Source organism: Schistocerca serialis, chromosome 7 (assembly GCF_023864345.2).
Source record: "Schistocerca serialis cubense isolate TAMUIC-IGC-003099 chromosome 7, iqSchSeri2.2, whole genome shotgun sequence".
In the NCBI taxonomy this organism is placed as follows: domain Eukaryota; kingdom Metazoa; phylum Arthropoda; class Insecta; order Orthoptera; family Acrididae; genus Schistocerca; species Schistocerca serialis.
Window position 1 is genome coordinate 26818921 of NC_064644.1, and position 16051 is coordinate 26834971.

The 16051-nt window shown below is 44.0% G+C and overlaps 1 protein-coding gene across 1 annotated transcript in view; it reads right to left on the bottom strand.

Annotated features, from left to right (window-relative positions):
• LOC126412593 (probable cytochrome P450 6a13) overlaps positions 1 to 16051 on the bottom strand; it is a 116540-nt gene that overhangs the window by 50622 nt on the left and 49867 nt on the right. Inside the window, exons 2-3 of the mRNA XM_050082255.1 lie at positions 11172 to 11499; positions 631 to 868 (exon numbers count right to left, since the gene is read on the bottom strand). Of these exons, the coding sequence (XP_049938212.1) occupies positions 631 to 868; positions 11172 to 11499 (566 nt within the window). The remainder of the gene's footprint in view (positions 1 to 630; positions 869 to 11171; positions 11500 to 16051) is intronic.

The following is a 16051-nucleotide window of genomic DNA, read 5'->3' on the forward strand; positions in this document are numbered from 1 at the left end:
AACAACGTGCTGTGTTCTGTTTGCTAAAAACTCTTCAATCCAGCCACACAGCTGGTCTGTTATTCCGTAGGCTCTTACTTTGTTTATCAGGCGACAGTGCGGAACTGTATCGAACGCCTTCCGGAAGTCAAGAAAAATAGCATCTACCTGGGAGCCTGTATCTAATATTTTGTGGGTCTCATGAACAAATAAAGCGAGTTGGGTCCCACACGATCACTGTTTCCGGAATCCATGTTGATTCCTACATAGTAGATTCTGGGTTTCCAAAAACGACATGATACTCGAGCAAATAACATGTTCTAAAATTCTTCGTAACATATTTCCCACGCACTAGGATCTCGTAGTTATTGGGTCAATCTAATTTAATGACGTAACGTATATCGAACATTCCATTCCATTTCTGGATATCTGAATTCCCCAAATGAGTACAAAGCATGACATCTATGTCTTAACCGTTACTGAGAACAGAATAAAAAACATGGAGTCATTACTTTTCAGCAGACCTGCGTATTTTTGTGAGTCAGTTGTACGAACGGAACGGTGATAAGTGGTGGTGTGGAAACCATGTGGATCATGTGGGAGGGGGGGGGGGGGGGCGGAGGCTTAGAGGACTCAGTAAGAACGACTTACGGGCATGGCTGGTGCACGGCGACACGAGTCCGCCATTCTTGATCTGCAGCAGCAGCTGGATGACGTCATCGCACTGGATGCCGTGCCGCTCGCGGTGCTGCACGGTCTCGCGGAAGAGCCGCTGGAACAGCTGATGGCCCTCCGAGATGATGGTGCAGCGCGGAAGCAGGTACCGCAGGGGTAGCAGCAGCGGCCGCAGGCACGGCAGCAGAGGGTCCCAGCGAGAGGGCTGCGACACCTGGCGAATAGCGGCGAGGTCAGGAGAGGCGGGGAAGAATTCACGTTCAGAGAGAAGAAACACAGACATTAATGTACAATAAAGGCTTCCCAAGTAGAAGGTCTACTGCCCAGATCGCATTTCATACACATCCTGATAACTACACTACTGGCCATTAAAACTGCTACACCACGAAGATGACGTGTTACAGACGCTATGATACGCAAATAATTAGCTTTTCAGAGCATTCACACAAGGTTGGCGCCGGTGACGACACCTACAACGTGCTGACATGAGGAAAGTTTCCAACCGATTTCTTATACACAAGCAGCAGTTGACCGGCGTTGCCTGGTGAAACGTTGTTGTGATGCCTCGTGTAAGGAGGAGGAATGCGTACCATCTCGTTCCCGACTTTGATAAAAGTCGCATTGTAGCCTATCGCGATTGCGGTTCATCGTACCGCGACATTGCTACTTCCGTTGGTCGAGATCCAATGACTGTTAGCAGAATATGGAATCGGTGGGTTCTGGAGGGTAATACGGAACGCCGTGCTGGATCCAAATGGCCTCGTATCACTAGCAGTCGAGATGACAGGCATCTTATCCGCATGGCTGTAACGGATCGTGCAGCCAAGTCTCGATCCCTGAATCAACAGATAGGGCCGTTTGCAAGACGACAACCATCTGCACGAACAGTTGGACGACTTTTGCAGCAGCATGCACTATCAGCTCGGAGACCATGGCTGCGGTTACCACTGACGCTGCATCACGGACAGGAGCGCCTGCGATGGTGTACTCAACGACAAACCTGGGTGCCCGAATGGCAAAACGTAATTTTTTCGGATGAATCCAGGTTCTGTTTACAGCATCATGATGGTCGCATCCGTGTTTGGCGACATCGTTATGAACGCACATTGGTTACACGTCTCCGTCACCTCGTGTTCGTATTGGCGACACTTTGAGCAGTGGACGTGACATTTCAGATGTGTTACGACCAGTGGCTCCACCCTTCATTCGATCCCTGCGAAACCCTACATTTCAGCACGATAATGCACGACCGCATGTTGCAGGTCGTGTATAGTCCTTTCTGGATACAGAAAATGTTCGACTGCTGCCCTGGTCAGCACATTCTCCAGATCTCTCACCAATTGAGAACGTCTGGTCAATGGTGGCCGAGCAACTGGCCGTCACAATACGCCAGTCACTACTCTCGATGAACTGTGGTATCGTGTTGAAGCTGCATAGGCAGCTGTACCTGTACACAACATCCAAGCTCTGTTTGACTCAATGCCCAGGTGTATCAAAGCCGTTATTACGGCTAGAGGTGGTTGTTCTGGGTGCTGATTTCTCAGGATCTACGCACCCATATTGCGTGAAAATGTAATCGCATGTCAGTTCTAGTACAACATATTTGTCCAATGAATACCCGTTTATCATCTGCATTTCTTCTTGGTGCAGCAGTTTTAATAGCCAGTAGTGTAGTTTCAGCAAAGTTATAGTGACATCTTCATATCATCATATACGTGTGTCAAACTGCCACCCGTCAGCTGAAAACATGTATCTAAACTCACAGAAGAGACACTCCCATGCAATACTACACTTAAATTTAAGCCATAAATATATCACAGAGATGTTAAGTACACCAGATAATACTAGTTTCAGCAATGTTAGATTGCCATCTTCAGATTTGTGTTACAAATTTGTCACAGGGTTTATACACTGAAGCGCCTGGTATAGGCATGTGTATTCAAATAAAGAGATATGTAATCAGGCAGAATAAGGCGCTGCAATCGGCAACGCCTGTATAAGAAAACAAGTGTCCGGTGCAGTTGTTAGGTCGGTTACTGCTGCTACAGTGGCAGTTTATCAAAATCTGAGTTTGAACGAGGCGTTACAGTCCGTGCACGAGTGATGGGACGCAGCATATCCGAGGTAGCGATGAAGTGGAGATTTTTCCGAGTGTGCCGTGAATATCAGGAATCAGATAAAACGTCAAATCTCCGACATGGCTCCGCCCAGAAAAAGATCCTGCAAGAACGGGACCAACGACTACTGAAGAGAATCGTTCAAAGTGACAGAAGTGCAACCCTTCCGCAAATTGTTGCAGATTTCAATGCTGGGCCGTCAACAAGTGTCAGCGTGCTAAACATTCAACGAAACATGGTCGATTAGGCTTTCGGAACTGAAAGCCCACTCGTGTGCCCTTGATGACTGCATGACACAACGCTTTTCGCCTCACCTGGGACCGTCAAAACCGACATTGGATGTTGATGACTGGAACCATGTTGGCTGGTCGGGCGAGTCTCGATTCAAATTGTAACAAGCTGATGGATGTGTACGGCTATGGAGACAACCTCATAAGTCCAACGGCCCTGTATCTCTGGAGGGGGCAGTTCAAGCTGGTGGAGGCTGTGTAATGGTGTGGCCATGTGCAGTTGGAGTGATATGGGACCTCTGGTATGTCGAGATACGACTCTGACAGGTAACACGTACGTGAGCATCCTGTCTGATCACCAGCATCCATTCATGTCCATTGTGATTCCGACGGACTTGGGCAATTCCAGCAAGATAATGCGACACCCCACACGACCACAATAGATACAGAGCGGCTCCAGTAACACTTTTGAGTTTAAACACATTCGCTGGCCACCAAACTCGCCAGACATCCTCATGAGTCCAACGGCCCTGTATCTCTGGAGGGGGCAGTTCAAGCTGGTGGAGGCTGTGTAATTTTGTGGCCGTGTGCAGTTGGAGTGATATGGGACCCCTGGTACGTCTAGATACGACTCTGACAGGTAACATGTACGTGAGCATCCTGTCTGATCAACTGCATCCATTCATGTCCATTGTGATTCCGACGGACTTGGGCAATTCCAGCAAGATAATGCGATACCCCACACGACCACAATAGATACAGAGCGGCTCCAGGAACACTCTTTTGAGTTTAAACACTTTCGCTGGCCACCAAACTCCCCAGACATTAACGTTATTGAACATGTCCTGCAACGCGCTGTTCAGAAGAGATCTCCACCCCCTCGTAGTCTTACGGATTTATGGACAGCCATGCAGGACTGATGGTGTCAGTTCCCTCAAGCACTACTCCAGACATCAGTCGAGTCCGTGACATGTTATGTTGCGGCACTTCTGCGTGCTCGTGGGGGCGCTACATCATATTAGTCAGGTGTACCAGTTTCTCTGGCTCTTCAGTGTCATTATCATATGTAATTTAGGAACAACATTAATTCAGTTATCCATAACGTCTGGCACGTGAATTTGGAGCCCCTACCTGTGGCATATTACCATCTTGCCATTGACAACATAACGGTAAATTGTGAAATTAAAAGTATTATATACAAGGAAGCGCTCCACCGTCATAGACCTAAATAACGTTCCCCTCACAGCCATAACTGTATCAGCAATGCACAGAGTTGTCAAATAAAGCATAGAAATAAGTCGGGTAAATACAGTACAATAGCGATCCAGAAGAAAGGAGAAGAAGTTTTTTAAATTACAAATGATGATTGTTAAAAATCGCCTACACGTAATTCTTAATAAGAGATGTTCACTGTTGCATCTAATTCCTAACTGTGCTAAAGTGAAAATTAATAGCACCACTTTAGTTGCAAAAAAAATTAAGGCTAAGTCTGAAATTTTATGACTTGAGCTACAGAAAAGAGAGTCTTATGAAGGGATAGCTACAGAACTACAAAAAATTTTAAAAAAATCAATTAATAAAAGTTGAGTTGCACAATATGAGGTGAGCAGTTTGTAACAGTGTCAACAATCATTCAATACCAACTCAAATTAGACATGAAAAAAGGATTAAAGATTTGTCATATTTCTAATCAAAAACCCGACGCTATCCCAACTGTAAAGCACAAATTTCCATAATGAGTAGTAAACATCAGTAACATTCCTTTCTCAGACGATCAACAGGCAATATTATCGAAAGGCTTATCGTGTATATCCAGGAAAAATTTCATACGAAATGGACTTAAGGAAATTATAATTGATACGAAAATTGCACCATAAGAGACAAAAATGAGTGACTATCAGGCAACAATTGTAGTTGTAAAAATTAGTGAAATCATAATAAATGAAGTCAAATATTATCATTAATGGAATTAAGATGAACTAATATTAAGATGTGTAAATGACAAATTTCATGATGCTAAGGCCATTGTAGAAGCAAGTAAACAAGGGTAACGCAATCGATAGTATCCAAGATCATGATTACATAGCAAAAATTGAAAATTTCTCTGTGACCATTAATACAACTGAAGTCAAAGAAAATCCCACACCTACATTTGAACATACACTAAAGAAGAAAAGCGATGGTTCCAGTTTCCTCTTCCCAGATAAAGAAAAGGAAAATATTAAAATGACGGAAGTAACTGTGCCACAGTTAAATTCGAAAATTAAGACTATTAAAAAAATAAATCTATACGTTCAGTTATTGGTAACAGAACTTCTCCAAATTACAATCTGAATAATTAGTAAATAAAAAATTGAGAGATTCATACACTTTGACACACCGTACTAGTGCAAATGACAGTTATGAACTATTATAATTTGTTTCTAATGCTACAATCCATAAAGATTGTATCTTAGCGTCTTTTAACATAACTAACTTCAACAGTAATATATCTAAACAAGAATATGTCAATATAGTTAAAGAAAACCTAGTCAGTACTAAATATGTTTATTGGCGAAATAATAAAGCTTATTGAACTGCTTGACTTGTCTCTCAGTTAAAATTATTCTGAATTTAATAATAAAATCAATTACCACGCAGAAGGTCTGGCAATGAGTTACAGTTTGGCAGACACATTAGCTAAAATTCTTTTCAACAATCTGGAGGATAAATTTTTTAACATACATAAAGCAATGGAGGAGAAAATATATATTATAGAAGGTACATTGATAATCTATTAATATTGCTCAAAGGAATCTAAACTGAGATTCATTGCTGACCTATATAGCATGTTGCCCAAGATGAAATTTACATTACTATTGGAAAGAAATCACGCCATAAATTTCTTAGAAGTAACAAGTAGTAAACGAGATGGTAAACATAATTTTTGCATCAATGGGGCACCAACAAACATGTGACGTCATTACAAATGCTAATTCGTGCCTCGCCGAAGATATGAGTTTCTTCTTTGCTACGATATAAAGTCTCTTGAAACTTTCTGTTTACTCGGTCAATGTAAACAAAGAGTTAATCATCTTGAAGCAAACTGCAGTCGCTAACGGCTACAGAGGAGAAGTAGTTAATAAAGACTATAGGAAATTAAAGAAAAGACATTTACAGGTCGAAACCACTACCAAAAACGTAAGAGTAAATACTGGTGAAATGAAGTATGTGGAAATGACATATGGAGGGAAAATCTCTGACCAAACTGAGCACAGTTTTCGAAAACCCAATGTCAAACCACCTTGTAATAGATGTAATACTTGGATATTAAAATTGCGCTATCACGTAGACGAAGTAAGAAGAGGTTTTGGTTTTGAGTATACAAATTGGAGTGTGAGGACTGTAACAAACTTTACATTGTACTGTGCAGACCAGACTATCCGTCAGTACTAGATCCTATGAGCACACTAATACACAAAACAAAACTGTGTTTGGACTGTATACAAAAAATACGAAGCATAAAGTAACAGACATTCGATAAAACATGAAAGTACCTAGATGAAAGAAACTGCACCTATTGGGAAATTTACAGATATACCCATACACTGGGAATAGACAGTGGCCTCATAAAGTCTTAAATTTTTTAGTATTTTTTACAGTATATTATAATTTCAATATGCCTGTTATCGCTTTTTATATCACAACTCTTTGTTTCCGTTTCTTTCACAATTTGTATTCCAACCCACTTGTGGGAGCTGTATTGTATCTTGGTTTAGCATAGTCTGTAATTTAACTTACCTACACTTCCTCCACCAAGAGTTGGCATTTTTACGTGCAGAACTTGAATTCGTTCAAATGTTAGATTTTAAGCGTGACCGAATCTTGTCACTGACTTTGCCGCGCTTGGTACCTCCTCATTTAGCCGGTATTCTACGTGGTCTAATCAATTTGTCATATTTTAGGTCAATTGGACTCTGAGCACCAAATGGGCATTTTAAATTGTTAATCAGAATTCTGTGTTACGCCAGAGTCTGCTGTAACCATAAGCTCACGTTGATTTCGAGCACCAGTTTTCCGGCCTGTTTCACTAGTACTCAGAATCATTTCCCATGTCAGTTGTATACCGTATGTAATATTTTCTGTGATTAACTTACGCGGCACTTTAGGGAAGTTCGCACATTGGCATAACCCAGTAAAATCTTTTATAAGATGTATCGCACTTTTCCACAGCTTACCTTAAAATTACGTTAACAGCTTCAATACATTTGTTAAGAACCTCTTCACATTGTCTAACGTTGGTTTTTGTTAGTATTACTATTTTGCTGGCTTCTGTTCTGCTATCACCTCGAAGATTTTGTAACTGAATGACGTCATGTATTTTAACATCCTTTTTTTTTGCATTATATTTATATCTGCATATCTGTGTATGTTACTATCACTGAAAACACACACACACACACACACACACACACACACACACACACACACACACACACACACACACACACATATCCTTAGTTCAGTATCGTCAAAAACTGTTGCATCTGACAGTGGAATAATGTACGTGACTTCAGAAATTTTATTATTTGTACCACCAATTTCTTCACGTGCTAAATATCTGAAAATTTATCACAAAGGGCTTCTTGATGTACAGAGCAATAAGTCCCGTCTAACAATCGCAGTTTTTTACTCTTTCATTGTAATCTAAATCATTGAAATCTTTCTACATGGCACTGTAATGTCCTTTCACAGGAAATCTACAGCACCTGTTGTTTATGTGACTGCATAACAGACATCGATAAATCTCGTCCCTCTCTACTGTCACTCCCATTCAGTTTTAAAGGAGTCTTACGCTAGACCGCTAGAATGCGTAGACTTGTGAGCGTCTTTCGTACCATAAACATACAACGATGGGTAAACAGCGCCAACACCACGAGTCTACCGAAGATAGTTGGGCTGTTCGAAAACTGCCACACCACAATACTAACTAAAATGTCGCTCTGTACCGGGTACTTCCGAGAATGACCGAGCAAAGCTGAGACTCAACCTGCACGCAGCCCAGACACAGTCCCGCGTGCTGTTTGGCAAGCCGTGACTGGTCCTGTGCTGGAGGGACTACAGAACCCGATGACAGACTAAAAGAACTGGCAAGGCAGGTGGGTGATGTGATTTCTTATCACACTGTTGCGCTGCCAGCTCTAGGCTGAAGTGTGACGCAGTCCTGCAATCTGAGTAAGAACAAGTGCATTTGTACGTGAGTGATATGGTGTTCTGCTTAGTGTACTGGCCAGGAAAACTGCGGCCCTCTGCTAGGGAGGAAACACCTGGAGCCATACGTGTTTGCACTGGCGTATTGGGGGCGGTACTGGTTCCAAATCGAAGCTAAAGGGAATGGGGTGGTTTGGCTCCGCTTTTATAGTGTTGGAATTACTATTGTTTAGGCAGCTTCCGACACCAAAACTTAGAGCCACAGCCAAAGATTGGGAGGGGCGGGGACCCATGACTTCTGGTTGTTGAAAACTGTACTGAACCCGTCTTCTTCTATCAGACTCTGTCTCAGTTCATATCGTGGTCCGAGAGTGTTCCTCGTTGTCTCCCTACGCCGGTTTGAGAAATAAGAATGTAAAATCTGAAGAGTTTTGAAAGACTGTATCCATTATCAGCAAAGTAATAACTTGTCCCAGTTTGGCAGCAGCTGCAGTCCGGTTTCAGATTACTGTCCCCCACTGCTACAAGAATGAGTTAAATACATTCTCCTCGGATTTTTTAAAGGATCTGAATTGCAATTATAATTCAATAAGGCTCTAAATACAATTGGCAGCTCAAAGGTGAATTCACCTATGGGTTGCTCATTAGGAAAGGGTCCAGAATCTCTAGATTGACTTATTATTAATTATAAAGTGTCTCTCTCTCTCTCTCTGAGAGATAGGTTTGGTGCACACGTATGTGTCTCAATATTAGGTGGGCCTAGGGAATGTTGTATTAAAAATACTACTATTACTACTGGTTACTTAGGGTAAGTATTGGTGACTACAGATGAACCTCAATGATGATGCACAGGAGCTATCAAAACCACTAGTACTTCTGCTGAATAATGAGGGTGGGTAGACTTGTGTGTAGCTCCATCCCAATGTACAAGAATTCGAAAAGTTAAATCTACTGTTACTGGTTAATCATGACAAGTAGCCTCTGGATGTTCCTCCATTAGGATAATGTCCACGACTACTATTACACTTGCTACTAATTAGTGAGGGCACTTAGCCTTAGGGCATAATTATGTGTATATGTTAGGACCACTAAGAATTCTAATAGAGGTTGTTAAGAAGGAATGAGCCGTAAACGGGTGTGTACCTCCCTTCCAGCATTCTGTAATTGCCATAACTACTGATACTTGTTAATGAGGCCAAGTAATGCTGCCACCACACTATGCTGCATCCACACCAGTGTTTGGGTAGTACCACCATGACTACTACTATCGCTCCATGAAACCAAGTAGTGGTGTGTCCAGGTGTACATATATCCGAATGTGCTAGGACCTACGTAAATGCTACTACTGTTACTGCTCGATATGTCAGTCTGGCGATTCAGCCTGTTGAGCTTCCATTCAAGAACAGCTTTCCAGAGTTGTTTTCCAACAGGATAAAGCTCGCCCACATGCCGTTGTTGTAACTCAACGTCCTCTACAGAGAGTCGATACGTTGCCTTGGCACGTCAGTCACCAGATCTGTCTCCAATCGAGCACATATGGCACATCACTGAATGACAAATTCATTTTCATCCACAAGAAGCATTAACGGTCCCTGTATTGAATGACCAAGTGCAACAGGAATGGATCTCTCTCCCACAAACTGACATCTGTCACCTGTACAGCACATTGCATGTACGTTTGGATGGTTGCGTTCAACAATCTGGCGTTTACACCGATTACCAATGTACCAACGTTTCAGATATTCAGTGCCTTATCTTGCGCTGCAGTGGTGCATGTGGGTATCCCTCATCCTGCTGTGCTGAGACTTCACAAATGCCACAACTGCTGCTGGTCAGTGAGAGTGAGTAGTGATGGCTAAAGGCCTACCTCCACTCCAGTGTGCTGAGACACAGTAAGAGATTCTACAGCTACAGGTAATAACAGTGAGTAGTGGCGCCTAGAGACACCCTTTAGCCCGACGTGCTGAGACTTCCACAGATGCTATTATTGGTACTGAATAATGAGGGCAGGTAGTGGTGCAACTATGTACATCTCATCCAAATATGCTGAGACTTCCGTAAATGCTACTAGTGCTACTGGTTGATGATGGCAAGTGGCGGTGCCTCCAGGCATGCCTCCTTCCCAATAAGCTGAGACTTCCATAAATACTACCACTGCTTCTGGTCAACTAGTCAAGTAGCAGTTTGTTCAGCCATACATCATCTCGCTGTACTGAGGCCTATGTAAATGCCACTATTGCTGTTGGTGGATATGGGGAAGTAATGGATCTTCTGGGCGTGTCTCCTAACCAATATGTTGAGAAATCCATAAATACTACTACTGCTAGTGGTCAATGAATCAAGTAGTAGTGTGCTCAGGCACACATCATCTCACCGTGCTGAGGCTTCTGTAAATGCTACTAATGCTATTGGTAGATAACAGCAAGTAGTGGAGCTTCCGGGTGTGCCTCTTTACCAATATCCTGAGTCATCCATAAATTCTACTACTGCTACTGGTGAATGAGTCAAGTAGTAGTGTGTTCTGCACACATCATCTTGCAGTGCTGAGGCCTCTGTTAATGCTTATACTGATACTGGTAGATAAGGGCAAGTAGTGGAGCTTCCGGGCGTGCCTGGAAACCAATATCCTGAGACATCCACAAATACTACTACTGCTACCAGTCAGTGAGTCAAGTAGTAGTATGTTCAGGCATACGTCATCTCGCGGTGCTGAAACTTCTGTAAATGCTACTATTCCTGTTGATCTATAAGAGCAAGTAGTGATGCCTCCAGGCTTACTTTCTTCCCAATGTGCTAGAACTCGCATGATGCTACTACTGCTACAGTCAATGAGAGCTAGTAGTTGTGTGTCCAGGCATATGTCATCCCAATGTGCTGATACTTCCGTAACTGCTACTGGTCGATAGGAGACCTTCATCCCCATGTACTACGACGACTGCCACTGGTTAACGGGAGCAAGTAGCGCTGGCGCTGCTCGTACCTCCATGCCGATGCGCAGGAACTGCGAGCTCGGGTCGTCGATGGCGCCACACTCGACACCGAAGGCGCAGCGGCCGATGACGTCAGTAGCGTAGCCGGCGAAGACGCGGTGCGGGCGCAGCTCGACGGGTCCCGGCGCGCCGCGGCAGGCCGCCTGCAGGTGCTGCAGCACGCACGACACGCACCCCTCCAGCAGGCAGAAGACGCGCCGCGTGCGCTCCGGCCCGAAGACGAGCGCGATGCGCCGGCGCACCTCTGTGTGGACCGCGGTGTCTCGCAGCACCTCGTGCGAGGCCGGCCGGAAGCCGCAGTAGCGCACCTGCGCCGAGCTGTCGCAACAACAACGACACTTGCAGATGTTGTTTCAGGGTTGCAACCTATGCAATACCTAGACTTTTGTCGCACTTCGTGCTATAAGGGATATTCAAATAAAGTCGGAAGTGGCGACAAAAGTACTCTACACTACTGCCCATTAAAATTGCTGCACCTAGAAGAAATGCAGATGATAAGGGGGAATTCATTGGACAAATATATTATACCAGAACTGACATGTGATTACATTTTCACTCAATTTGGATGCATACATCCTGAGAAATCACTGCCCAGAACAACCACCTCTGGCCGTAATAACGGCCTTGATACGCCTGCGCAATGAGTCAAACAGAGCTTGGATGGCGTGTACAGGTACAGCTGCCCATGCAGGTCCAACACGATAACACAGTTCATCAAGAGTAGCGACTGGCGTATTGTGACGAGCCAGTTGCTCGGCCACCATTGAACAGCCGTTTTCAGTTGGTGACAGATCTGGAGAATGTGTTGGCCAAGGCAGCAGTCGAACAGTTTCTGTATCCGGGAAGGCCCGTACAGGACCTGCAACATGCGGTCGTGCATTATACTGCTGCAATGTAGGGTTTCGCAGGGATCGAATGAAGGGTAGAACCACGGGTCGTAAAACATCTGAAATGTAACGTCCACTGTTAAAAGTGCCGTCAATGCGAATAAGAGGTGAAAGAGACGTTTAGCCAATGACACCTCATACCATCACGCCGGGTGATACACCAGTATGGCGATGATGAATACACGCTTCCAAAGTGGATTCACCGCGATGTCGCCAAACACGGATGCGACCATCATGATGCTCTAAACAGAATGTGGATTCATCCGAATAATAACGTTTTGCATTCGTGCAACCAGGTTCGTCGTTGAGTACACCCTCGCCGGCACTCCTGTCTGTGATGCAGCGTGAAGGGTTTCCGAGCTGATAGTACATGCTGTGCAAACGTCCCCATCTGTTGACTCAGGGATCGAGACGTGGCTCCAAGATCCGTTACGGCCATGCGGATAAGATGCCTGTCATCTCGACTGCTAGTGATACGAGGCCGTTGGGATCGAGCACGGCGTTCCGTATTACCTTCCATATCATGCTAACAGTCATTGGATCTCGACCAACGCGAGCAGCAATGTCGGGATACGATAAACTGCAATCGCGATAGGCTACAATCCGACCTTTATCAAAGTCGGAAACGTGATGGTACGCATTTCTCCTCCTTACACGAGGCATCTCAACAACGTTTCACCAGGCAACTCCGGTCAACTGCTGTTTGTGTATGAGAAATCGGTTGGAAACTTTCCTCATGTAAGCACGTTGTGGGTGTCCCCACCGGCACCAACCGTGTGTCAGTGCTCTGAAAAGCTAATCATTTGCATATCATAGCATCTTATTCCTGTCGGTTGAATTTCGCGTCTGTAGCACGTCATCTTCGTGGTTTAGCAATTGTAATGGGCAGTAGCGTAAGTAGCGTAAACTGTTTATAATTTCGGAAGTAAAACTGTCGATATACATTGGCAGAAAAAAACCCGAAACACCAACAGTAGAGTAAGGAAATATCGGGAATACATTTGTCTAGCTAACATATTTAAGTGACTAACTGCAAGAACACAGGTCAATATAAGCGTGATATTAGCCAACGCAAGTGTGAAATGCCTGTACATTAATAACTGGTGTAAAGGGTGCAGAAGTGCATGCATTGTGCCGCACAGATGGCAGATGGTAGTTTGTGGGATAGATCCGTGCCTATTGCCCTTGGTCGATCACTACAGGATCGGGTAATGCTGTTGTGGATGACCGTAGATTTTTCGGCCGACGGTATTCCATATGTTCTCAATTGGAAACTAATCTGGTGGCCGAGCCAATGCACCGTGTCGACACGGCAGAGCATGTTGGGTTACGACAGCGGTATGTGGGCGACCGTTATCCTGTAGGAAAACACGCTCTGGAAAGATGTTCTTGAATAGTTGCACATCAGGTCGAATCACGAGACTGAACATCAATTTGCAGTCATGGTGCATGGGATAAGCACAAGAGTGCTCCTGTTGTCACAGAAAATCACAACCCTGACCATAACTTTAGGTCCAGTGTGTGTAGCCCTCAACTGGCCTCCATCATGGCCATTAAAGCACTGAGAAAGGAGCAGCTTTCATAATAAAACACAAGAGACCTCCACCCCGCCCTCTAACGAGACCTCGCTTGACGCCACCGAAGTCGCAAATGGCGGTGGTTTGGGATCAGTGGAATGACCCGTACAGGGCGTCTGGCTCGGAGGTGTCCTTGTGGTAATTCTGTTACAGATTGTGACGAAGTCCCATCCTCGTTGACAGAGCGTAGGGGACGATGCGGCAGACTGCATTGCTGTAATAGGCAAGGTCCTAGTGGAGGTGGTTTTCCATTGCCTTCCTCCGACCGTAATGGGGATGAATGATGATGATGAAGACGATACAACAACACCCAGTCATCTCGAGGCTGGTGAAAATATATGACCCCGCCGGGAATCGAAACCGGGACCCTGTGCACGGGAAGCGAGAACGCTACCGTGAGACCACGAACTGCGGACCTGTTACAGAACAGTTCGTTATGTCACTGTGGTCGCAACGGTTGCAGATGCACCTACAGTACCATGTGCCGGGGCTAAATGCTGTACACGATGGTCTTCCCTCTCGGTAGTGTGTTATGTGGCCATCCAGAGCACGGTGTTCTTGCAGTCGTACATCCCTGTGGCCACCGTGGCCAGCAGTCATGTACAGTGGCTGCATTTCTGTCCACTCTTCCTGTAAAATCGGCCCTAGGAACGTTCAGCTGCTCGTAGCCCTATCACACGACCTTGCTCTGTTCCAGCGTAATGACAAGTGGCGGCACGAAGATAGAGACCGATACAGCAGAGACGGCTGTGAGGTGATGCCAGCCAGCAGCACGCTGGCTAGGACGTCGCCACAACAGGAGCGGCCTCTACACGAAGAGCGGCCGCATTAGAAGTGAAGTGTTGGCAGAACAGCCAACACCGTGTTGCTAGAGGAGGCCGAAATGCACGCGTTTAATTACACGCTGACTGGCGCGAGGTCTGGAACAGTTAAGAGAATTAATAGTAGCAAATAAAGTACGTAGTTGATATAATACTTAACTTTAATCTACAATTGTAGAACATCTCTCGTTACGGTACATGCTTCACAATATTAATTATTAAATGCTATGGCGCCTTGCTAGGTCGTAGCAAATGACGTAGCTGAAGGCTACGCTAACTATCGTCTCGGCAAATGAGAGCGTATTTGTCAGTGATCCTGTAACCTCCCCACCGCAATTTTTAAAAGAAAATATAGCAATACTTAATAGAAATGGGAGCCAAGTGTAACCTCCCCACAAAAATTTTAAAAGAAAATAACGATACTAATTAGAAATGCTGATGGACATGGCTCTATGCGTAACCTGCCCACAATCAAATGTACTGACAATGGCAACAAAAATGTGAAATTCGCAATCTGACTCAAATATAAATCCTTCAAAAAATTAAAGTCCATTCAGTGACAAGAAAATTCAATTAAACCGAAATATCGGTCTTTGGCCCTGTGTAAAAACAATCAGAATTAAAGTCTTACCTCAGAATAAATGGATGTCACATATCTGCTCTTGTTGTTGCGCACCACTTGGAGGAACTGCATTGCAAATAATAATATTCTCCTTTTTTTTTTGTAATTCTAGTGGAATTTTTCTTCAAAAAGAAGTGGAATGAAATGGGAAGTGCAACGAGATCTTTAGTTCAAAAAAAATTAAACTTTTGAGAAAATACTTTTGAAATAAAAATTATTATTGAGAGACTTGTTGGAGAATAATTACAATAAATAAAATTTTTCATTATATAATGATTATATTAATTAACAGTATACCTTATTCCTCATCTTGACCATTGTTGCCGACCGCCTACATCACACAACCGCACTGGGCTGCTACTACTGACCGACCGCTCTGCATGACGACTACAGACTGAGAACTGCTCTCAACTAGACAGAGCTACAGACTCGCAACGACTGACTGACTGCTACTCTGCATAGCGACAACTAACTCGCAAAGACTACTACTGACTGAGAACCGCTCGCAACACTCGCGCGATCAAGCGCATACTCTCTGGTCACAGATGCTACAATGCCTCGCCATCGCTGCTGCGTTACATACGTGTTTCATAACCCTCCACTCGGGGGGCAAAAATTTGGCAGCGATGGTGAGTCATTTGGACTTGCCAAGCGCGGCAAAATTTTTCTTTAATTAACAAAATCCTACAACTTACAGAATATTTAAATGTTGTGCACACGCACTAAGTACAAAATATATCAGACAAGGACAAAATGTGAATACTAAACATAGTAGCAAATCAAAAAAAGTATATACAAACTTTTTGACAGATAAAGTGCACAGGCACTGAAAAAATTCTTTAGCATATGCAGAACAAATAAACAGACTGGCAAGAATAATTAGATGTAGTACATAAAGTAAATGTTGTGCACACGCACTAAGTACAAAATATATCAGACAAAGACAAAATGTGAGTACAAAAC